The 22,935-nt window shown below is 32.4% G+C and overlaps 1 protein-coding gene across 1 annotated transcript; it reads left to right on the top strand.

Annotated features, from left to right (window-relative positions):
- The first annotated feature begins 4,858 nt into the window (after window positions 1-4,858).
- On the top strand, window positions 4,859-19,252 carry LOC21401329 (ACT domain-containing protein ACR12). The gene is made up of 10 exons (XM_024173553.1): window positions 4,859-5,143; window positions 5,389-5,443; window positions 6,890-7,012; window positions 7,555-7,649; window positions 9,666-9,750; window positions 9,896-9,955; window positions 18,325-18,380; window positions 18,484-18,589; window positions 18,715-18,783; window positions 18,993-19,252. Exons 1-10 carry the CDS (start codon window positions 4,971-4,973, stop codon window positions 19,053-19,055), a joined length of 885 nt encoding a protein of 294 aa, XP_024029321.1. The 5' UTR covers window positions 4,859-4,970; the 3' UTR covers window positions 19,056-19,252.
- Window positions 19,253-22,935: the final 3,683 nt, after the last annotated feature.

The following is a 22,935-nucleotide window of genomic DNA, read 5'->3' as shown; positions in this document are numbered from 1 at the left end:
TTTACTTAGACGATCCACAACAACCAAAAACGAATCACAACCATCAGATTTAGGCAGCCCTCGGCCAAAACCCGTCATAATGTGATGAACTATCCTTGGTCATACTAGTATATATACTAGTAGAGGGGAGAATAAAGCTTAAATAGAAAAGAATTTTGAGGTGGAGAAGGTAATAAGAAGTTGCAGAATTGAAAAATAATAGGAAATAGAAAGGAGAGAAAAGAGCAGCTTCTTCTTGTGATGCAGTAAGAAAATAAACAAACATATTAATCCACAACACCAATTTGGTAACCGACTTACTCAAGTCGGTTCATATCCAATTAGCATAACAATAATATTTATCCAACAAAATAATAATAATATAGAATACATACATGCCAGTACCACTAAATGTCCGTTTAGTTCGTTAATTTGAGTTTGATATATGATTTTATGTTAAAGTTTTTTACTATAATAAAAAAGTTAGATGCAACTATTTTTAAGAGTTTTTTACGGTAACAAAACTCGAATTTTAAATTTAAATCAGTAAAATAAATAAGACTTAAGACTTTAATGATAATAATAACAGCAACAACGATAATAATAGTAACAATCTATTCTAATAATAACGATAATAATAGTAACAGTTCATTATAATAAATGGCATAGTCTTATAAGACAAACATCTAAACTAATAAAAATTATGCTATTTATGATCCTCTTTAAATTAGCTCAAAAATTAAACTAATGATTTCGATTCGTATATTAAAGAGTCTGGGTACAATGTATCGATTTTTCTAAGCTCTTTCTTCGTCCATATAAAATTACTCAAGGGCGCGTTTAGAATTTATTTCAAAATAATTTTATTTTTTGTATAAAAATAAAAATAAAAAAATTTTCAATTTTAGACAGAAATCATTTTTAAAAATACATTTGGTAATATTATCAAGATATTATTTTCAATATAAAAAAACACATTAATGTCTCTCTCTACTTGAGAGATGAGAAAACGAAAACAAAAAATGAAAAACAACTAAAAGTCGTTTTTCATTTCTCTCTTATTTTACACTAAACTAAAAAATCGTTTTCATTTCCGTTTTTGTCTTTATTGCGCCAAACTTCGTTTTGAAAACGTTTTTATTTTTTCTTTCTCAAAAAATGTAAAAAATAAAAATGAGATCAATTTCAAACACGACCTCACATTCTCACTCACTCCTTCATTCACGTCTCACTCTCTCTCTCTCTAGAAAAAAATGATTCTCGGTTTCTTCTTCACCATGCAAAGGTAAAAACAAACCCTCTTTTAATTTAATGTTGGGAAAAGTCTGAAATTGAAGGTGTTATCAAGGTTTTCTTCACAAAAAGAAGGGATTGAAGTAGGATTTTTGAAAACTGATAGTTTGATATTATCTTTGCTAATGTACATTTTTCCTTCTTTTATTCCATGAAATTTCGGATTTATCTTGGTATAATTATTGATAAACATGGGCTTTATGCTCTATGTTGATTAAACATGATTTTGAGGAAATATGTTCATTTGCTATGTTAAATTGATGATTTTGCTTGATGATCATGATTAGAATTTTGAGAATTTGATCATTATTATTACCCAATACAATGTTGGTGTGGATTGTGTAAGGTTTAAGTGATTTTTTTTTTAAATATAAAAATTTAAGGTTTAAGTATGGTTTTTATTTGACACTTTGATATGTTGATACGGCACACTAGTAAAAAGATAAAAGTTTTGCATAATTGAACCTGATTATATGAGTTTGATTTGGTTCTAATTCGTTGATTTGATAACAAAGCCAGTGACATTATTAAACTTGGAGTTTCAGAAATCAACAAGATTTGACAGTCACGAGAAGTTATCTGTAAATTTATTTTCTAAAATCGTTAGATTATATTAACTATATCCTTGATAGCCATGTTTTGAATCCTATTTGACCTAATGATGAAAATGTTAAAGATAAACATGTTTTAGAAACACTGACTTGTGAAATACAAAGAGAATTTTGAGAAATGATATAGTATATGTAATATAAAATGTAATAGAGTTTATGATATTTTGAAAGGAATTTGAGAATATGTTTAGACTCGGAATGAGATATTTGAGCAATGATAAATAAGATTTCAAATATTGTCTAGAATGCGTTCTAGATAGTTGGTTTTGGTTAATAGCCTATCGGAGATCGAGATATAGAGATCATATCCTTAAAGTAGATCTCAAAATCTATACAAACCACTTAATAGTGTGAGTGGTGATTGTTGAAAAAAATAGCTTGTTAAGCCATTTTAAAGGCCCATTTTGAGGCTCATATTCGGATGGGGCCCAATAGGTTTTTGAGACGGGTCTCGATGGATTTGCATTCTCCGTTGTAAGGAGATCAAAATCGAGTATTCATACACTCAAAATGGATTTTGAGTGAATGAGAAATTGATGGTCTAAGTATGGTACTTGGAATGGTAAACGTAGAAGAAAAATTACAAAAATCCCACATTGGCTAGGAGTGAAGCCAATGTGGTGTTTATAAGTGATTGCACTTTGAAGCCTAGGCATGTATACCAGAGACGCTCTCTCACGCGCAGGGGGGTGCGAATCACGATCCCAGCGGGTTTGGGGCCTAATGTGTGCGGTAGGCGGACACAAATGCCGGATCGGAGGCCAGATTTATCATGGGATTTCATACCGGTTTTGCCTCATAATATTGCAGAGTAATGGTTGTTTTTAACACCATTAATCCAGGATTAAATCTGGGTTGTAACACCCAGATTTTGGACCCTATATAAGGCATACTCCACATGAACATGCCTCACACCTCCACAGAGCATTCTCATATCTCTCTCTCTCTCGTCTCTTCTGTTTTTTCAGAATTTCTTTTGTGTTCCTAAAAATTCGGTTTGGTGATAGAGGAAATGTCCGAGTTCTAATTTGCCGGACGGTTCCGATAGTGCATCGAGTTACCGTCGTTGTCGTTGTATCTTGAGAAACGGACGTCCAACGTTGCCTCAAACACTCACCGGAGGGGATGGATCTATTTTAAGGAAAACGTGGTCCATGTGCCTCGACATCCTTGCAACTTTCATTTCTGAGTTTTGGTAAATGTTGAATTACAATTATATGAATTTCAGTTTTGTTCTTTTTGTTCCTCCTTTTGTATTATCCATTATTTATTCTAACAGTGATATCATGACTTTGTAAGGATTCAAGTTTATGATTTATATTATTCAATAAAATACTGCTTTATTAAATTGTTCTATTTTATCAAAATTAAATCCTAGCAGTCTTTCCATTGTGCTTAACCCCTTCCAAACAGTGTCTAGTGTAGTGCCAAGCGGGTGGTGATATTTGGAGATGCTAGAACACGTTACTTAAAGTGCAGAACTACTGTTATCTTATTTAATTGTATTTCCTGTCAAGACATATAGATATTGTTTTTTGAAGTAAAATTTTTAAAAAATTTGAATTTAAGTTATAATTTTATTTAAGTTAATGTTCATTTGTAAAATTTAAGTTTGAACTTGAATTTAAGGCTAAAATCTGAGTTCAAGTTTCCCCTTCAACTTAAGTTCTTAAGCTCAAACTCAAGTTAATAAGTAATATTTTTTCTATTATTAAAAACGTCATAACTTTTTCGTTTTAATTCTGATTGAGAAGCTTTTTTTTCCTATGCGTTCACAACGAAGAGACGAATAAAACCCTACCCATATACCCTATTAAAATTTTTCATCACCATTGAGTTTTTATTAAAATATTATTTAAATACAAATTCAAGTTTTGACTCACTCAAACACAAATTCTAAATTCTCAATTCAAATCATAACTCAAATGTACACATCTAAACAAACTCAAATTACAACTTCAACTTAAATTATAACTTAAATTCAACTTAAAATCTACACTCAAGTCATCATAATTTAAAAATGCAACCGAACAAGCCCATAATAATTGAACTTTCTAAACTTTTAAATTGTGTTGATGTGTGTTTTATTTTATTTTCTGTCATTTTATATATGCTAAGACTTGAATTTTCTGTGGAAATTTTTATATGATGCCATAGGTTGTTTTTATTTGAAATCCCTATTATACTCTTAAAAGCTTAAGCTACTTGATGAAAATTTTTCAGAATATAAAACTAGAATAGTTTATTTTTCTTCACCAAGAAATCATGAAAAAAGAAAGCAAATAAATGACACGTTTAGAATTCGTTCTAAAATAATTTTATTTTTTGTATAAAAATGAAAATGAAAACGTTTTCAATCTCAGACAGAAATTATTTTTGAAAATGCGTTTGGTAGTTTTATCAAGAGATTGTTTTCAATGTAAAAAAACTCATTAATGTCTCTCTTTCTCTCTCTCTCTGCTCAAGAGAGAGGAGAAAATGAAAATAAAAAATGAAAAATGACTAAATTTTTTTTTTCATTTCTCTCTCATTTTACACTAAACTAAAAAATCGTTTTCATTTTCATTTTTTGTCTTTATTGCACTAAACGTTATTTTAAAAACGTTTTTATTTTTTTTTTCTCAAAAAATGAAAAAAATAAAAACGGAATTAATTTTAAATATAACTTCAAAATTATTTTTCATATCCCTCTCATTTTATACTAAATTAAAAAATTATTTTTATTTTTATTTTTTATTTTTAATTTTATCAAATGTTGTTTTAGAATCGTTTTTTTTTTTTTTTTTTTTCCTAAAGAAACATAAAAAACAAAAACAAGGCACTTTCTGCGTGGAATCCGACGTGGCTTCCTATCCCAATACATCGAGCTAGTAAGAATGGTCCCACACAAAAATGACGTAATATTCCATCACTCCCACCTAACAATATAATAAAAGTGAATAAACAATTCGTAAGGCACCATTGTTGTACAGAAATATAAGAGAGAATACAGACTTGAGTAGTTAGATACAGCTATCATTCTCGTCATCAGTTTTTCTTCAAAAAGCTTCCTCTCTCTCCATTTTCCCAAATCGAAAACCCGAATCCATGGCCTTCGCAAACACGCCCTTCTTCGCTTCGTCGTTCTCCGCCGCTCGCCGGCCGAGAATCGCCGACTCCGATCACCCCGTTCCTCTTCAGCTCGCGCCTTGTGAGCCCTTCAATGTCGCTCCGTTTCACCAGAATTGCTCTCAGCCCGCCCGAGCTTTTTCCAGAGCTAGGTAAAACTTTCTCGAACCCCCTGTTTGGTTCCCGGGAAATTGAACTTCCTTTTGGTTTAAGTAGACTTAGAATTTGGTGTTCTTTTGGATTTTCTTTTGTTTGAATGAAAGATTGGGAAATGAAACTATTTTGTAACACTAATCGAAATTTAAAGTTACTTTTTTCTTTTTTTTTTAATAGCAAATTTCAATCTTTGTTGGCTTTCGTATATTGTTTATAAAATTTCTCCAATTTTGTTGTGCAGGACTGTTGTGCAAGCGTCTTCCAATGGTCTGAATGCTGTTGGTTCGACCCCATTGGTTAGTAACATGCTTACTAGACTTGACATTTCCTGGTTATGACTCATGGGTGGTTATGGTGGTGAATTTTTCTTTCTAACTGAAACTTTGTTGGTAACTACATATTTATTCGTTTCGCTCGTTTGGGTTAAATGAATTTGAGTTAAAAAGTAAATTTATGTGGGAGAAAACACTTTAGCAAACAAAGTTGAAGAGTGAAAACACTGTAGGAAAAATTTGAGTTATAACTCGAATTAATGAAACAAATGGGGCCATAATGTTTCACGTACTACATTTCTTGCAACCATGAATTGGTTTATTCTTTGAAAGTTACTACTGTTCTTTCCCGCATTCTTTTTAAAGGTTCTTGATAGGTGATTTTTCAAAGGAAAGATTTTGTGAAATGGATGATACTTCAGCTACATTGATCTATATGGCTTGTGGTTGTTGTTTTTTATTTTATTTTTATTTTAAGGATCGCTTCTTATCTCATAATAAGATTTAACACGAGACACAGGCTTTTACTACTAAATTCTTGGTGTTCATAGACGTAGTAAACTGTTTGTAGATGTAGTGTAAAGCAATCAAAGCTTTGATGGGAAAGTTCAGAAACTGCACAATTGGTGTTCTTTCTTTTCTTTTTCTTTTTTTGTCTTGTCTTGGCTGCTTCACTTGTCTTTGGATCTCCTTGAGAGTTGAGAGGCCTTGTTGAACTGAATGATGGTTCATGGGTCCATTATGCATGACGTCTTCTCTCATTCTTTTCTAATGTTTTCTCTTATCATCTCTCCCTCTTTGTTGATCCTTGCTTTCTCCTCATTTCTCCTTCACTTTCTGTCTTTTGAGAAAAAGATCGGTTGACTTGAGTTGTATCTGTTGAGAAATAGTCTATGTTTGTATTAGAACTAGTCTATGTTTGTATTAATCCTCAATTAGTCACTATTTATATCCATCATTTTCTCTTTTAGAAAGTTGCTTAATTTTGGCAATTGATTTTCTATAGCAGCATGTCATTTTGAAGCCTTACCTATAGCAAGTTGTGTTATCCCATGGATTTGCTATGACAGATATTTCCTTCCTCTTATTTTCAATTTGGTGATGTTTTGCAACTAGAATTGTCCCTTTCTGTAGCTCCAAAGAATTTGTGGTGTGGTATATATACTCCATTGAATTTTATCTTGGAATTATATCAATTTTTTAATCGTCAAATCTCAAGTATGTTTGCAGCTCTTCTATTAGTAACAGAAAATTATTGTAAGTGCACTGAATAATCTATTATCATTGTCATTATTATGCTCATGATCATCGTAATGGTTGTTGTTGTTGTTGTTATTTTTGTCGTCTTTTGAAATTTGAATGTTGAATATTTGTTAGGGTATTCAGTGTGATTAATTAAGCATATGCACGTGGTTTTTACTTGAATTTTGTCTATTGATTGAGTTGATTGTTGGGGCACTTTTACTGCAGAAATCTGAACAAGATGCTGATTATGTTCCAATGCCAATTGTGATGATAGATCAAGATTCAGATTCTGATGCGACAATTGTACAACTTAGTTTTGGGGATCGCCTTGGAGCTCTCATTGATACGGTAAAGTGTCCATTAGGAGACTTTTTATATTCTTTCATTATTGGATGCAATGTTATGTTTGAGTTGTGTATGAAAGCTAAAAGGATCTCTCTGTTTTAGACTAGAGAGATTTTCTTTGTTAATGAAAACATTCTTAAGGTGTCACATTTTTTGTTGCTAGCGGATCTTGTTTAGACTTTGGAATTCCAAAGTTGATATCTTAAGATGTACTATTCTATGAATTTAGAATCTGAGTCACAAAGTACCCTTCAGGTTCAGTCCAGGAGATCAAAGTCAAGTATGATATTCAACCATTTGGAGGGTCTCCCTCCCTTTGGTCTGACCTCTTTATCAAATGAACTGAACCTCAATACCACAGTTATCAAAGAGATGTTATAATCAATTTATTGACTTAGACATAATTGGCATAGTAGCTTTACAGGAGGACCTGAGCAGAGAATTTTCTCAAGTTTTTTATTTTATTTTATTTTATTTTTTTGTGGATGATCATATGCTTGAATGTGATTAACATTGCTTTGTTCTTTGTGGTTTATTTTGGGCAGATGAGAGCATTGAAGGATTTGGGGTTAGATGTGTCAAAGGGAACTGTTGCAACTGAGGGTTCAGTTAAGCAAACGAAAATTTATATAACGCGATTGTAAGTACTCGTGTATCTGACTAAATATACATGTGTGTGTGTGTACGCTTTATGCATAGATATCTCCTTTTGGGCCGGAAGTCAAATTTATTTTACGAATGATATTTGGGATAAGAAACAGAGAGGTCTGTACGTTTCATAGGCGTGATCCTCTCTTATTTTCTACCATTCTAGGCATTCATCTCTCATAGCATGCAGTTGGATCATTTACGTGGATTTCTGCACTTGTTGTAGTTGATTGTGATGACCGCTTAAATAACAAACGAAGATACACACACGCTTGTGCACATACATAAAGAGACGGAGAGAAATTACTATTGGGGATACTTCATTCTGGGTTTTAACACCAATGCCTCAACCTTTTTTTTTCTTTTTTTAAAGTAAATTCACCGAAAAAACTTTTTAAAGAATATTAATGTTTTATTTGGATGATTGTTTGTTTGCAGCATGGAGGATTTTACTTGTCAACCAAATGATATTGAATGCTTTTACTTTTTTGTTAACAAAACAATATCTTAATGCAAATTTATCCTGAATCTTGAATCTTGAATCCTGAATCCTTAATCCTTAATCATTAATTATATTAAAAGAGCAGATGTTGCTCTACTGTTCATTTTGGTCGTCCTTTACTCACCATTTGGTGCTTTGCCCTTTTCTTTTTCCTTTTCTTTTCCTTTATTTCTTTTACTTTGCATTCTTTACCCCTTTTTTCCTTTATTTCTTTTTCTTTTTTGTTTTTTCTTTCTTTCTTTCTTTCTTCTTTCTTTATTTTCAGTTCCATTTGTCTACCACAGACTCTTGTACCAATATTTCCCCACCTGTTTTTATTCTGTTCCTCTTTTATTGTTCTCCTTATTTCAACTTTATTGCTCTCTCATGGATTTCTTATACCTGAAATCTTAATTTTCTCATCGGAAATCTCCTTGTGATCAATTTTGACTTCTATTGCAGTTAATTCATTTCATGGTCAAAACAGTTAATAAACTTTATATTTCATAAATCTCAGGATTAGGATTTTATATTATTCTTTTTATTCATATTCTACGTTTTTCTTTAAATCTATTCATAATCTACGTAATCAAAAACTTCAATTACAAACTCAGTAACTTCAATTACAAACTCAGTATGTGCATCACACGTACCTCAACTCTGTGTGTGTATATATTATCCTAAATCCAAATCCTATTCTAAATATTTAAAATCCTAATCCTACTAAATGCTAAATATATTAAAGATTGGATATTTAACTACTATTCATTCCATGGTAGTCAATAAATGGAAAACGATGAGTTTTAGATGCGTTACTTTTTTTCCCCTTTTATTTTAAGTTTCAAATCCTTTACTTATTTATTTATTTATTTGTTTATTTTGTTATATGTGGCTATTGTTCATTCCATGGTCGTCCAAAACAGTGAGTTTTAGGTGCTTTTACTTCTTCTTTCTTTTTTTTTTTTTAATTTTTCTCTTAAGTTTCAACTTTTTTTTTCTAATTTTTTTTTATCTTATAATTTAGAATGTTTATGTAACCTTTTCACTTAAATTACTATTAATGTGTATTCTTTTTTAATTTGTAAGTAACTTTTTTCTGCATGCGGTTCGTATTCTAAATTATAAAAATTAAAAAAAAAAACTCAATATGTGCAACACGCGTATCTAAACTAGTTTACCAATAAAATTGCAAGGAAACCAGGTGTAGTCTGAAAGCGAATATCTTCTGTTCACCTGAAACTATGGCTGCAAAAATAAATTCCCATGTTTTTTGCCCCCAAAAAAACTTATTTAGATACACCTGTTTCGGGGTAAAACATCTAAGCGGTTGTCAATTTAACAATTTAGTATTCACCTGTGTTTGAAGCTCCAAAACAATTACTATTCATACTTAATCTTTCTTTTTCTTCATGCTTCTACCTTCGACTTATGAATTTGTGCGCATCAAAATGTTTTAAGCACTTTGTAGGTATATACCTAAGCATGCGAAATCTGAACTTAAAACTTAATTTAATGAGTTAATGCTAGAGATAGTGGGCGCAAAGTCGAGGACCCTGATATGTTGGAGAGAATTCGACTTACCATCATCAATAATCTGTTGAAGTATCATCCTGTACGTATGCGACTTATACTTGATTTTTGTCCTTGACCTTTAGGTTTCTTAGAATGCAAGTTTCAGAGAACTTTTGTTTAAAATTTCTGTTTTTATATGAGGTTGTTTTGTTTAGTATCCGGGCTTCTCCTCTATCTTTTGCTAGGAATCCAGTCAACAACTTGCAATGGGTGAGGCATTTGGGATCAAAGCTCCAGAGAAGAAGGTGAGTGTTCTTGTTTATTTTAGCCTTAAAACTCCGCAGTTTTTATCTCTGTGTATTCGTGGAGTATCTGGTTTCCATTCTGTATCTAATGCATTCTAGTGATTGCTCTGCTCTCCAACAATCTTTTGAGAGTAAAACTTTTGGTTGAACAAGTAAAAATGATGTTGCAGCTCTGTTCATATCTTTATATGCTGATGGTAACAATGTCTCAGCATCAAAAAAGTCTATTGTTCTTGGAAGAAAACATCTATTTTACCCTGTGGACAATTTGTTTAAAATAGCTTGTTAATTCAAGCAGTATGGAAACATTGGATGTGTTGGAAGGGTCTAGAGTCTTTATCTTCTAATAATAGCTAGTGCTACTTAGTTGTAAATAACCGTGTTATTTAGTGTATGCTATTTTTAGCTTGTTAAGTTCTATATTGTCTTGTATTGTTAAATAGTAATGGCGCCAACTTTTCAGCAGAAAAAGAAAAAAAAGTCACATTTCTGATATCTTTTTTTTTATTTAAATCCACTATTTAATCCTAGAAATTTAAGTCAGCTTGAATTCTTAAGTATATCATAAACATCAAGATAAAGGCAGCAAATAAGAATGGAGAGGAGGAGAGGAAGTATCTTCTGGTGCTGTTACACCGGGCGGTGTTGTTGCTGCTCTGCTCGAAGATGGGGCTGGGGTTTAGGTGAAGGAGTTTTTTTCTTACACTTTTTCTTCTCGTTCATAGAACTAGAGCTCTAAAACTGTGGTTTACTCAAAAAAAAAAAAAAAAAAAAACTAGATCACATTCATCACAGATCCAAAAAACCAATGTAGAGAGACTCATAATTCATTTCCAAAAAAAAAAAAAAAAAAAAAAAAAAAGAGAAACAAAAACCAAAAGGTCCAAAAGGGCTCTTGCTTGAGGTTTTAGCCTCAAATGCCTTGACGCTTTTAAGCCTCAAGGCGTATGCCTCTATCAAAAAAGGAACAAGCCTTATTTTAGAAACAATGGCGTGCCCCTCCAAGCGCCTTGAGGCCACCTCAGTTTGAGGCGCGTCTCGAGGTGTTTGAGGCACGCGCTCTCTAAACCATGGTAAGCAAGTTAGGAATGCGAATTATCTTTGCACCAACTTGAAGGGGTTTGTTGGAAGGGTCTAGAGTCTTTATGCTCTAATAATAACTACTAAGTTGTAAATAGCTGTATTATTTAGAGTATCCTATTTTTAGCTTGTTAAGTAGTAGTTGGTAGATTCAGTTAATAATTGAACTCATGTATATATTGGTGTATTTCCTGATGAATAATATACAAAAAGCGTACTTTTTCGTTTGGATAAATTTAGATTATTGTCCATGTTTTGTGACTAAAGTAAGATATAATTCTTCTTTTCTATATTTGAACAAAATGAGGATGCACATATGTATGCAAGAAATAGCAATTTATCCATCTACCAACTACTATCTAAACTAGCTATAAATAGTTTATTCTTAATTACAACTAACACCTAGTAAACTCTAGAATCTTCAACACTCCTCCTCAAGTTGGTACGAAGATACATTTCATTTTCTACTTGCTTATCAACTATTGAAATGTTGAACAAGGTATTTGTTTGGTGAGTACATTTGCAAGTTGATAATGAGAAGGAATATAGGGAGTACATACTTGTAAGACTTAAATTCTAGTATCGTTTTATTATTTTGTGATGTTTTATGATTATTAAGGGAATTTTAATATGTTTTAACTCGTGCATAATCCGATCGTAAATGCCGTTTATGGATTAAATTTCAGTAAATTTAATAATTGGAGCAAACTCATAAAAATAAATTGCATATGGAATTTTTAACATTGAAATCTTCGATCAGAGCGTCAAAATTAGTTAAGAAGGGAATGTTTCAAAAAATTCTCTTCCGAGACTAAAATTCTACAAAACTAGGGCTCAAAAAGGGTATTAATCAAGAGTAGGAGGTAAAGTTCCAGACTCATGCACTCTAAAGGTAAGTTCAACAATTTACTCATTTTAAAAATGTGTGGGCAAAAAATAGAAAAGCTGGTAGGTTTCTAAAAGTTTTTGACTGGATAATTAGAAGTCACAACCCAATATAGCAAATAGAAATTTAGTTTAGTTTAAAATTAAATTAAGCGGAGAACATATTGATTATTTCCAATACTTAAAATTACTCTCTTCTTTCTCATGCTCTCTATCACTCTCTTTTTTTTTTTTTATTAAAAAAAAAAACAGAAATCCGTAAGTATATAGAGAACCTATCAAAAATCCTTCAAAGCACCAATTTTTCATAAAAAATTTTCCCCTAACTCATAGAAACTGGAGTGCTCTGCCAAATCCTACAATCTTTGTAGGGTAGGAAACTATGACTTTTGTCATGTAGGTTTCTATGAGGTGGTTAAACCTTGTGGGAGCAAACTAAAGGCTTGACCATTCCAACCATTACCGAATGGGGTTGGAGTTAGAGTTTTTGAGCCCTACAAATATCGCAAAATTTGAGTTTAAGGTTAATATGAGAATAGGAGTTCTTGAAATCCATCTTGGTAAGTTTTTCTTACTTAAACTCGTTCATTGGTTAATTTCTTTTAGTGGTTGGGTTTTAATCCAGGTTTGAATGATTGTTTCATAATATCTAACACATCCAAATCCGACAATCAAGCCAAACATTTCCCTACTCCAAGCGGTGAGTTCATAATCAAAATAAGGCCAAATTTCATTATTTCTTTGAGGTTGAGAGTCATCAACCTTAAAAACTATGAGACTAAGTTAGAATTAATATGTTGATTATTTAGTAGCCAAATTTCGTTATTTCTTCAAGGTTGAGAGTCGTCAACCTTTAAAAACTATAAGTCTAAGTTAGAATTAATATTTTGATTATGTAGTGTGATTTTTTATGATTAAGGTTATTTTCTGGTGTTTGTTTGAACGTGACACTCGTGAAGGAAGGCTCTGTTCATATCAAAAATCAACATGCGATTACGATTAAGAGATGGTGCATTGAAACACATTGGAAAAATGTCAAAATAGAAGGCAGAGCAAGCTGGATTGGAATAGAGGGGCTTCCACTTCACATGTGGAACAGTCATATGTTCGGTCCCATGTGATTTTGAAGATAGGCAATGGTAGGAGAGTGAGATTTTGGGAGGATGAGTGGGCCGGGGAAGAGTCTCTTGCTGCTTCTTTTTCAAATCTATTTAGACTGTCAAACCTTCACAATCAGGCCATTTCTTCTTTCTATTCCATAGGTAATGATGCCACTATTTCTTGGAATTTCCATTTTAGGAGGAACCCTAGTGAGAGGGAGTTGGGTGAGGTGGTGGGGTTGTTATCCTGTTTGGAGGGGGTGAGAGTCTGTGTTGCCTTAGAAGATAGGTGGGTGTGGGATTTGGAAGGGTCGGGGATATTCTCTTGTAAGTCCCTTTTCAATTCTCTAGTTGACAATCAATCTTTTCCGCCTTTCCCTTTTTATTATTTTGTTTGGAAAATTTCGGTTCCTACAAAAATTTTGGGTTTTTGGCTGGTTACTTTCACTTTGGAAATTGAATACGCAAGATATGTTGCAAAAGAGGAGGCCTTTCCTCTCTATTTCTCGGGTTGGTGTATGTTGTGCAGGAACGAAAATGAGACTTCGGATCACTTGTTTCTTCACTGCTCTTTTGCTTTGAAGATTTGGCATAAAATTTTAGGGGAGTTTTGGTTGCAGTGGGTTTTTCGGAGAAGTATTCCTGATTTAATGGGTCTAGATGTCTCGGCTGGTTGGAATAAGAAAGTTTCCCGGCTTTGGAACATTATAATACTAGCTTCCCTTTGGGCGTTGTGGCTGGAAAGGAATAATCGAACCTTTGAAGGGGTTGAGGGAAAGATTTGTGAGGTTTAGGATCGCATAATTTATTGGGTGGCGCTATGGACTTCACAAGATAAAAAATTGAAGACTGTTTCTTTCTCGGATATGTTAAAGGGATGGGATTTAGTGAAGGCTTAGTTTTCGTATTAGCTTTTTGCGCTTGTGTTTGTTTTACTTTATAGTTCTTTTTTGTTTATATTTCTTTTTTGTTCGCTTAGTTCTGTTCCGTGGACTTCTTGTTCTCGCGAAAAAAAAAGATCTACTTAGGGGGTGGAATAGTATATTTCGTTAAGCCTTTCTATGGTTTTTGGTTTAGTAGACCTTAGACCTTTAGGCTTTTTGTGTTTTCTTGGTGGACCGCTTGTCCCCTTTTGTATTTGCTTTCTTTTTTATTTAATTCAAGGTTCCCGTTTCTTATAAAAAAAAAAAGTTAAAGTGTTTGGTGTTCTACATAAGAGAAAAATATGACTTTAGGGAATGCTCTAATTAAAAAATAAAACTGTAATTTTTGAGAATGTTTTTGCCTTATTAAGTTTTTGAATTTTAAAGAAGTTTTGAGCTGATATTTGATATGTAGAACATCTGAAATGGAGACCTGTAACCTAAGTTATAAATTTTTAAAGTTTTTCAAAGATATTGGAATTTTTGCAGAAAACGAGATTTTTACAACCAGTTTGTAAAATGGCGTGGGTTTGGAAATGTTGGGCTCTCATGTCAAATCTAGGCTTGAAATGTCATGTCAAATGAAACATTGTGTTGGACCCGTTATGTGCTTCAAATCACCCAAAACCTACATGCCAAACAACCCCTTAATGGCCTTAACAGACTCAAAACGAGTCATATAATATTTCAAAGTAAACATCTAGAGCTTCGTTTTGAGATATTATATGACCCATTTTGAGTCTGTTAAAGCCATTAAAAACGTTTTACAAGCTGACTGTAAAAATCTCTTCTTTTGTAGAAATTTGCACAACTTAAAATCTCTAGCTATAGGTTCAAAAACTTAAACTCAAAATCCATAACTTTGGCTACGGATCTCCCTTTTAGATGATTCACAAATCAAATCGAAACTTATGAGGTGTTTGGTATGAGGATTCGTGTCATGGTTTGAATTATTGTTTATGGCTCGTTACAGTATTTTCTCTTACAAAAAACACGCGTAAACCGAGAATGATTCTGAATCATGGTTTTGAATCTATGAACCAAACGTCTACTTAAAATCTCTAGCTATAGGTTCAAAAACTTTTTAAATCATTACATTTTCAGAAATTACAGAACGGTTCATATAATATTTCAAAGTAAACATCTAGAGCTTCGTTTTGAGATATTATATGACCCGTTTTGAGTCTGTTAAAGCCATTAAAAACGTTTTACAAGCTGACTGTAAAAATCTCTTTTTTTTTTTTTTTGCAGAAATTTGCACAACTTAAAATCTCTAGCTATTGGTTCAAAAACTAAACTCAAAATCCATAACTTTGGCTATGGATCTCCCTTTTAGATGATTCACATATCAAATCGAAACTTAAAATCTCTAGCTATAGGTTCAAAAGCTTTTTAAAACATTACATATTCAGAAATTACAATTTTCTAGTTTTAATCAAAGCAGTTCCTAAAACTGTATTTTTCTCTTATTCAAAACAACAAACACATGACGTGCAAGTAAAAAAAGAAAAAAACCAGAAAAAACCCTTTACGATCATAAAAAATCACACTACTCAGTGAAAATGTTCATTTTAAGTCAGTCCCATAGTTTTAAAGGTTGAGGACTCTCACCCTTGAAGAAACAATGGAGTTTGGCCTCATTTTAGGGGTTGTTTGGTTGGAGGGTTCAAGGGGTTTGAACCCAGATTCAAGTTCAACCAGTGTTTGTTTGTAGAAAATAAAAAGGGGTCTGAACCCTTGATGTGACATTTAAACCCTCAAAATAAAAGGATTTCTAAACCCAAAAACCCAGGTTCAAACCCCATAGTTCAAAACCGACATGGTTCAAACTCAAAGTTCAAACCCACCTTGATTTGAACCTTTTTACCAAACGAACCCTTAATGATTAACTTATAATTTGGAGTGGGGAAAGCGTGTTTCGCTCGATTGACAGATTTGGAGGTGTTAGATATCATGAAACAATAATTCAAACCCGGATTAGAACCTAATCATTAAAGAAATGAACTAATAAACGAGTTTTGGTGAGAAAAGCATATCAAGACGGATTTCAGAAACTTCTATTCTCAGATTGACCTTGAACCCAATATTTGAGAGATTTCTAGAGCTCAAAAACCACCATCTCTAACTCCAAGAAATCAACGGGGATATTAGTTTTATGAGTTAGGGGGAAGATTTTGATTAAAAATTGGTGTTTTGAAGGATTTTAAGTGGGTTTTCTATGGATTCCCTATCTAGTTATGGGTTTTTTGAGAGAGATGAGAGAGAAGAGAATAAGTTTAGTGTTGGAAGTAATTGACATGTTTTCACTTTTTTTATTTTAATTTAATTTTAAAGTAAGTTAAATTTTTATTGACTGTAGTGGGTGCTGACTTTTAATCATCAAATCAAAAACTTTTAGAAACCTATCAGCTTTTCTATTTTTTATCTACACAGCTTTAACATCGCGCTTTGGACCTAGCTTTGTAGAAATCACAAATTTTAGTCCCGGAATGGAATTTTGTGAAAATTCCCTTCTTGACTAATTTTGACGCTTTGATCAAGATTTCGATGTTAAAATTCCATCCAGGATTTATTTTATGAGTTTGCTTCAATTATTGAATTTAATCCGCGAATGATATTTACGTTGGGATAATGCACAATTTAAAAGAGATTTAAATCCCCTTAATTAATGTAATAACGCTACAAAATAATAAAACGGTACCAGAATTTTCACAAGCATATGTTGTAATTAATGAATTAATACAGAGTTAACCAACACTGATTCAATCTTCTTCTCCGTGAAGTGTATCAATCTCGACACGCTTAGTTGGACTGCTTCAATATGCAGTTTCAGTGAAGCGTGCATATACTCACAACACTTAGGCCCTGTTCTTTTCGTTGATTCGAGTTTAGAATTCGAGTTTTCCTATAGTAAAAAGCCCTCAGAAACAGTCACATCTAACTTTTTTGCTACAGTAAAAAGCTCTCACACAACATCACATCTCAACTCGAATTAAAAACTCGAATTAACGAACCGAATAGGCCCTTAGATCATAAGCTATAATATATATATCCCATAGGCTATTATACATCCATACTTAGACCTATTCCCGCCACACCAATCCTTATATAAACATCCTGTCGCCTATAATATCTTGTGCATCGCATGCCCATAAATCCATCATACCAAACAACCCATACTTTACATCAACGCTTGACATCTTCACATTACACCTTTATAACATCATATCACATTACACCAAAACTCTGCTCTATACGATCCATACTCCCCTATATCCTTCCATTTTAAAAAAAAAAAAAATCCCATCTATGAAGATTAATTTCTTCTTTTCCTTTTCCATGTATGCAGAATTGTTCTACAAAAGAAAAAAAAAAGGAATTGGAAGAGTTTTTGTGAGAGTTAGAAACGATAAAGTCTTGTACTAATACAAATAATAAAAGGGAGAGTGAAGTGAATAGCATTTTTACTGTAAATAATTGAAGAAAATAGCAGTAAATAGAAAATTTACCAGGCAAATTATCTATTTAAAAAGGGAATTGGAACAGTTTTTGCTAGAGTGAGAAAGGATAGTCGTGTACTAATAGAAATAAGAAAATGGATCTAACACCCCAGTTTGAATCAAGCGAATCCAATCAGTCCCAAAAGTGAAGACTCCCAAGAAAGAGCCCAAGATTTTAAGGAGGACGCTGATTAACACGCCAACACACACTTTTCAGTGGGGTTGCATCCTACAGACCTGGATATAGTCATCAGAATACATACAACATTTTCTTGTTTGTCAGTGGAGGCGCGTGCCCCCAACTGGACTTTAGCTGCGTCCGTGTCTGGATACACATGTACAAGTATTGGCAATTAAATTTAATCCATCTACCAACTACTATCTTGATATATTAACAATAATATATATATATATTAACAAAAAAAAAACTACTATCTAGATAGCTATAAATAGTTTATAATTAATTACAACTATCAACTAAAAGCTCTAGAATCTTCAACAGTTACCTATTTACTCTGTGCTTTATACAAATGAGGGGGGACAAAAAAAGAAAGGAAAAGGTTTGTTGGTGATTATCTATTACTTTGTTATTTGAGTCCACCTTTACGTGAGAGCTGGCCTAGGTCAGTGCTTCAACTTAATGAAGATGCATGGCCATTAATGGTCTATTAAGAGGGTCTGTCTTTTTGTCATATGCCTGTATTTATGCTCCAATTCTTTGAAGCATATAGCCATAACTTGTGTAGCGATTTATGCTACGTTTTCTTGCTAGAGCTGCTTAGCTCAACAGTTTTCTTGCTGAAGCTGCTTAGTCTGATGCATATTTAACAGCATCTTGTAATATAGCTTATGAATTACGTCTTTATTTTTGTTGACTGCAGCTTGATGTTGATGTCGCAACTCATATACATGTGAAGGAAGATGGACCTAAGAGAAGGTTTTTGCAACTTATGATTGAAATTCAATTGTGCATTATACTTTGCAATTCACAAGCTTGCAACAAATTTTTTGACATTGCATTATGTTCTGTGAACTAACAGCTTGCTATATATAGAGACGGCAGATAGATCAGGATTGCTTGTTGAAATCATTAAAATCATTGCTGATGTCAACATTGATGTGGAATCAGCAGAGATTGATACTGAAGTATTGACCTCTCCCACCCCTCTCTCTCTCTATCTCTCTCTCTCTCTCACACACACACACACACACACACCGCCCGGGCTGCACGTGTTTTTGCTGTTACTGACTTTTACATTATGAACCAACAGGGGTTGATAGCTAAAGATAAATTTCATGTCAGCTATAGAGGGGCAGCATTAACGAGTTCTTTGTCTCAGGTCGTGGGATTTCCAATTTGTGTTATTGTGTTGTAAAAACTGAACCTATTTTGTTTTAAATTTCACTGAGGTTTGGTTGTCTTCCAAAAGTGTTGGAAAAACGAAGAACCTTCCAAGTCATATATCCAAATTCTAATGAGCCAATTTACTAGTTTAATTAACCTTAGAAGTTATTCCATCTCCTCTGATCAATTTATCTGAATGTGCAGGTTTTAGTAAACTGCTTGCGTTACTATCTTCGGAGGCCAGAAACAGATATAGACAGCTACTGATATGTTCTTCGTAAAGTATTATGTGGCTTCCATGATTTATCCTGAAATCCACTAGTTGACGTTATAAACTAGAAAAATGTATTTCCATTTTATCGGGTGACAAATCTCGATTCATAGTTGGATTTCTATCCAGCAGGCATTCTGTGTACACTTAATCTTGCATATTCCACTAAAAATGTGAGACAATAGTTGCTCAATCAGCATGGCTTGGTTGTGACTTGTGAGTCATCCCTTCTCCCCTTGAAAAATCGGATCTCGTGAAAAAAATAAGAAGTGGGATTATTTTTTGAGCCCCAATTTTGCGGATCGTTTGAAATGAGGTTAGCTATATGACATGTACAAATTTGTATGCATACACATATGAATACGAATAATATCTACATTTGATTGAAAGACTCATCTTCTATGCATGTTGCTGGAGATGACGTGTTTGTACTTTGTTGTTCTTGTAAACTCGTATGCATAGTCAAGTCTGCTCTGCTTCTGAAAATGTGTTGGTTTGTTCCTCTGCTTCCTCTGTTTCTTTAGTTTAGGCATCGTCTTTTTAGTTTACTGCATTTTACAGCTAAAACTGCACCAGATGGTAGCTTGGAGGAAGTGATATGTCAAAGTTACCAGGTTATAATTTTGGAGAATTTTGGTGTAGTGGACAGAATTTTTAATTGTCGGATTTTGATTAATTTCTATTAAATTAACCTGCTCTTTGTAGGTTGATACGATTTTAATCACATAATTCTTGAAATAATTTATGTCGGAGCTAGGTGAGTAAATCTACTACTGCAAATATAAAGTTGTTAAGGGCAGAGATCCCCAATAATTTGTATCCTTGAGAAATGTCGGGGCTGTTCGTTTGGGGTGCTAAACTCAAGAAAGTTCAATTTGAGTTTCATTTTAAGCCCAAGTTTGTGTTCATCAGGGACAAACTCGAGTGAAGACTCAAGTGAAGGCTTGAGTTCAGCAGCATTTTTTGAGTTGATCCCTCTCCTCTTTAATTCACGAAACTCAGTTCCAAAAAAGTTATAACTTTTTTATTTTAACTCCGATTGTGATGATTTTTTTTATGCGTTTACAATGAAAATACGAATAAAATCTCACTCATATACTCTATTAAAATTTTTCATAACTATTGAGTTTTTATTAAAATACTATTTAAATACAAATTTAAGTTTTGATTCACCTAAATACAAACTCAAATAGATTTTCAATTCAAATCATAACTCAAAATGTGCACACCAAAACATAAACTCAAATTAGAGAAACCATATTCAAATACACTTTAACTCAAATCAAGATCTAAACTCAAATTATCTTAAGTAAAAAAATGCAAATGAACAAGCTCTACTCGATTCTGCAATCTTTCACGTACAGAGAAAACTATTGATGTTTAAAATAATTTTCAAGAGGAGCTACTCTTTTTCCCAACAAATTTTTCCCAGCTTTTCCTGACCAGCGGATGGTGGAAAATTTAGCTTTAAACCCTACTCTGAAGTCTTTCATTGACTTGGAAAAGGAAAAAAAGATGCGAATTTTACCTCTTTAAGGTCTTGCTAGCCAGAACTTTCGAATATAAAAACCTAGAATTTAGGCACCACGACTTTGTACTGGCTGATCATCATGCTCTAAGAATCGATAACCTAGCTAATCTCCCAAATGATCAGTAAGGTTTTACTCTCAATCTTATTTTAGTTATTGACTTCTAAAATGTTCAATAATTGGTTCCTAATTTATTACACTGTTTTAATTTTGATCATTCTCTTAACTAGGCATTAATATAAAAATGCATGGAAATTATGAAGTAAAATTGAAAACTTCTAAAGTTCAGAGACTAAAATAATATACAAAAAATAAAAGTTAATTTTCACAAGGAGTAAATAAATTTTATGTATTTCTAAGTTTCGTAATTTATTTACACAAAATTCGTCAAATATTTAATACCTAGTTATCAAAAGTATCGAAATTGAAACAAAGTAACGGATTAAGGATTCACTGTGAGACATTTTAAAAGCCTGTGACTAAAGTAAGATTGAGGGTAAACCTCAGAGATTATTTGCGTGATTAAACCTTTTATTTATTGTTAAATCTTGTCAACAAATGAACCTTGGTATTTTCGCTTTTACCAATTTAAAATACTTTTCTCAACAGCTAACCTTCTTAGAGACGTATAACTCTTTTACATTATCCAACATTTTTCTTTTGAACTTGCCATAAAATTTTTTATTAAGGACCTCAAACTTAGGCGTCCTTTTCAAGCTGTCCCTGAAAATTAGGGGAAACGAGGAGTTTTTTGCAAGCATTTAAAAGTTTGCGGATAACTCAAAAAAGACCACCCTTAACATAATTATGAGACCAAACAAGATGCACATGTAACGTTCCTTTTTTTTTTTTTTTTTTTTTTTTTTTTTTTCATTTCATGACTGGAAGTAGACGTTTGCAAGCATTTCGTAATTTAGGGGGGAAATGGATCCTACAGATAAAAGTTTGAGGGTAACTTAAAAAAGACGCCTTGTATAATTATGAGGCCAAAAAACTTGCAACTCAAGGTTTTTTCTTATGTTGTCCCTAAATGTGTTTGGAACTCATTTTAAAATAATTTTATTTTTTATATGAAAATAAAAATAAATTTTCAATCTCAGATAGAAATTATTTTTAAAAATGCGTTTGGTAGTTTTATCAATAGATTATTTTTAGTGTAAAAAACTCCATTAATATCTCTCTTTCTCTCTCTCTGCTCCAGAGAGGAGAAAATGAAAAACAATTAAAAGTCATTTTTCATTTCTCTCTCATTTTACACTAAACTAAAAAAATGTTTTCATTTATGTTTTTTTTTTATCTTTATTGCTCCAAATGCCATTTTGAGAACATTTTCATTTTTTCTTTCTCAAAAAATGTGAAAAACAAAAACGGGATCAATTCCAAACATGGCCAAGATCTCGTTCATTTTACTAATTCGAGTTTAAAATTTGAGTTTTGCTACCGTAAAAAGCTCTCAGAAATAGTCACATCTAACTTTTTTACTACAATAAAAAACCTCACATAAAAAGTCACATCTTAACTTGAATTAAAAACTCGAATCAACAAACTGAACGAACTCTAAAATTTTTACAAGCATATCTAATTTGTAGGTACAGATCGTACTGATGAATGTTTATAGATGTTGTTTGGTTAGAGGATTCGTACCCCGATTCGAATCATGATTCGTGATTCGCTACAGTGTTTTCTCTCATAAAAAATACACGTAAATCGAAAATAATTCTAATCTATAAACCAAACGTCTCCTAAGAATAACTTAAAAATGTCACCTAACGTAATTACGAGACCAAACAACTTGTACATGCAAGGTTTTTTCTTCGTGTTGTCCCTGAAACTTTGACATAACAAGATTTTTGCAAGCATATCTAATTTGGGGTACGGATCGTTTAGATGAAAGTGTAAGGATGACTTAAAAAAGACACCTAATACCTGCACATGCAAGGCTTTTTCTTCATGTTGTCCTTGAAACTTTAACGGAACAAGATTTTTGCAATATATCTAATTTGGGGTGCAGATAATCTATATATGTAAAAAATGAGAAATTGTACTTTGAATAACTTTATAGTGCACTTTCAATCAAAACGATGTAGTTTTGGTTGAAAGTGCACTATTTCTCCTCTTTTTTTCCTTTAAGTCTTCCTTTTTATTTTATTTTATTTTATTTATTTTTCATCCTAAAATTTATCCATTTTTTCATTTTAGCCCTTTTAAACTTAGATTCTTTTCTCTTTGCCCTAAAATTTCATTTTTATTTTCATTTTTATTTTCATTTTGGTTCCTTTTACCTTAAAATTTATTTTTTAACTTTTGCATTTAGGTTCTTTATTGACAATTTTTCTTTGCTTCTTTC

The sequence above is a fragment of the Morus notabilis genome, unplaced genomic scaffold, assembly GCF_000414095.1.
Source record: "Morus notabilis unplaced genomic scaffold, ASM41409v2 Scaffold521, whole genome shotgun sequence".
Taxonomy (NCBI): Eukaryota; Viridiplantae; Streptophyta; class Magnoliopsida; order Rosales; family Moraceae; genus Morus; species Morus notabilis.
Note: the sequence above shows the minus strand (reverse complement) of the source record. Positions and strands in the feature narration are given on the sequence as shown.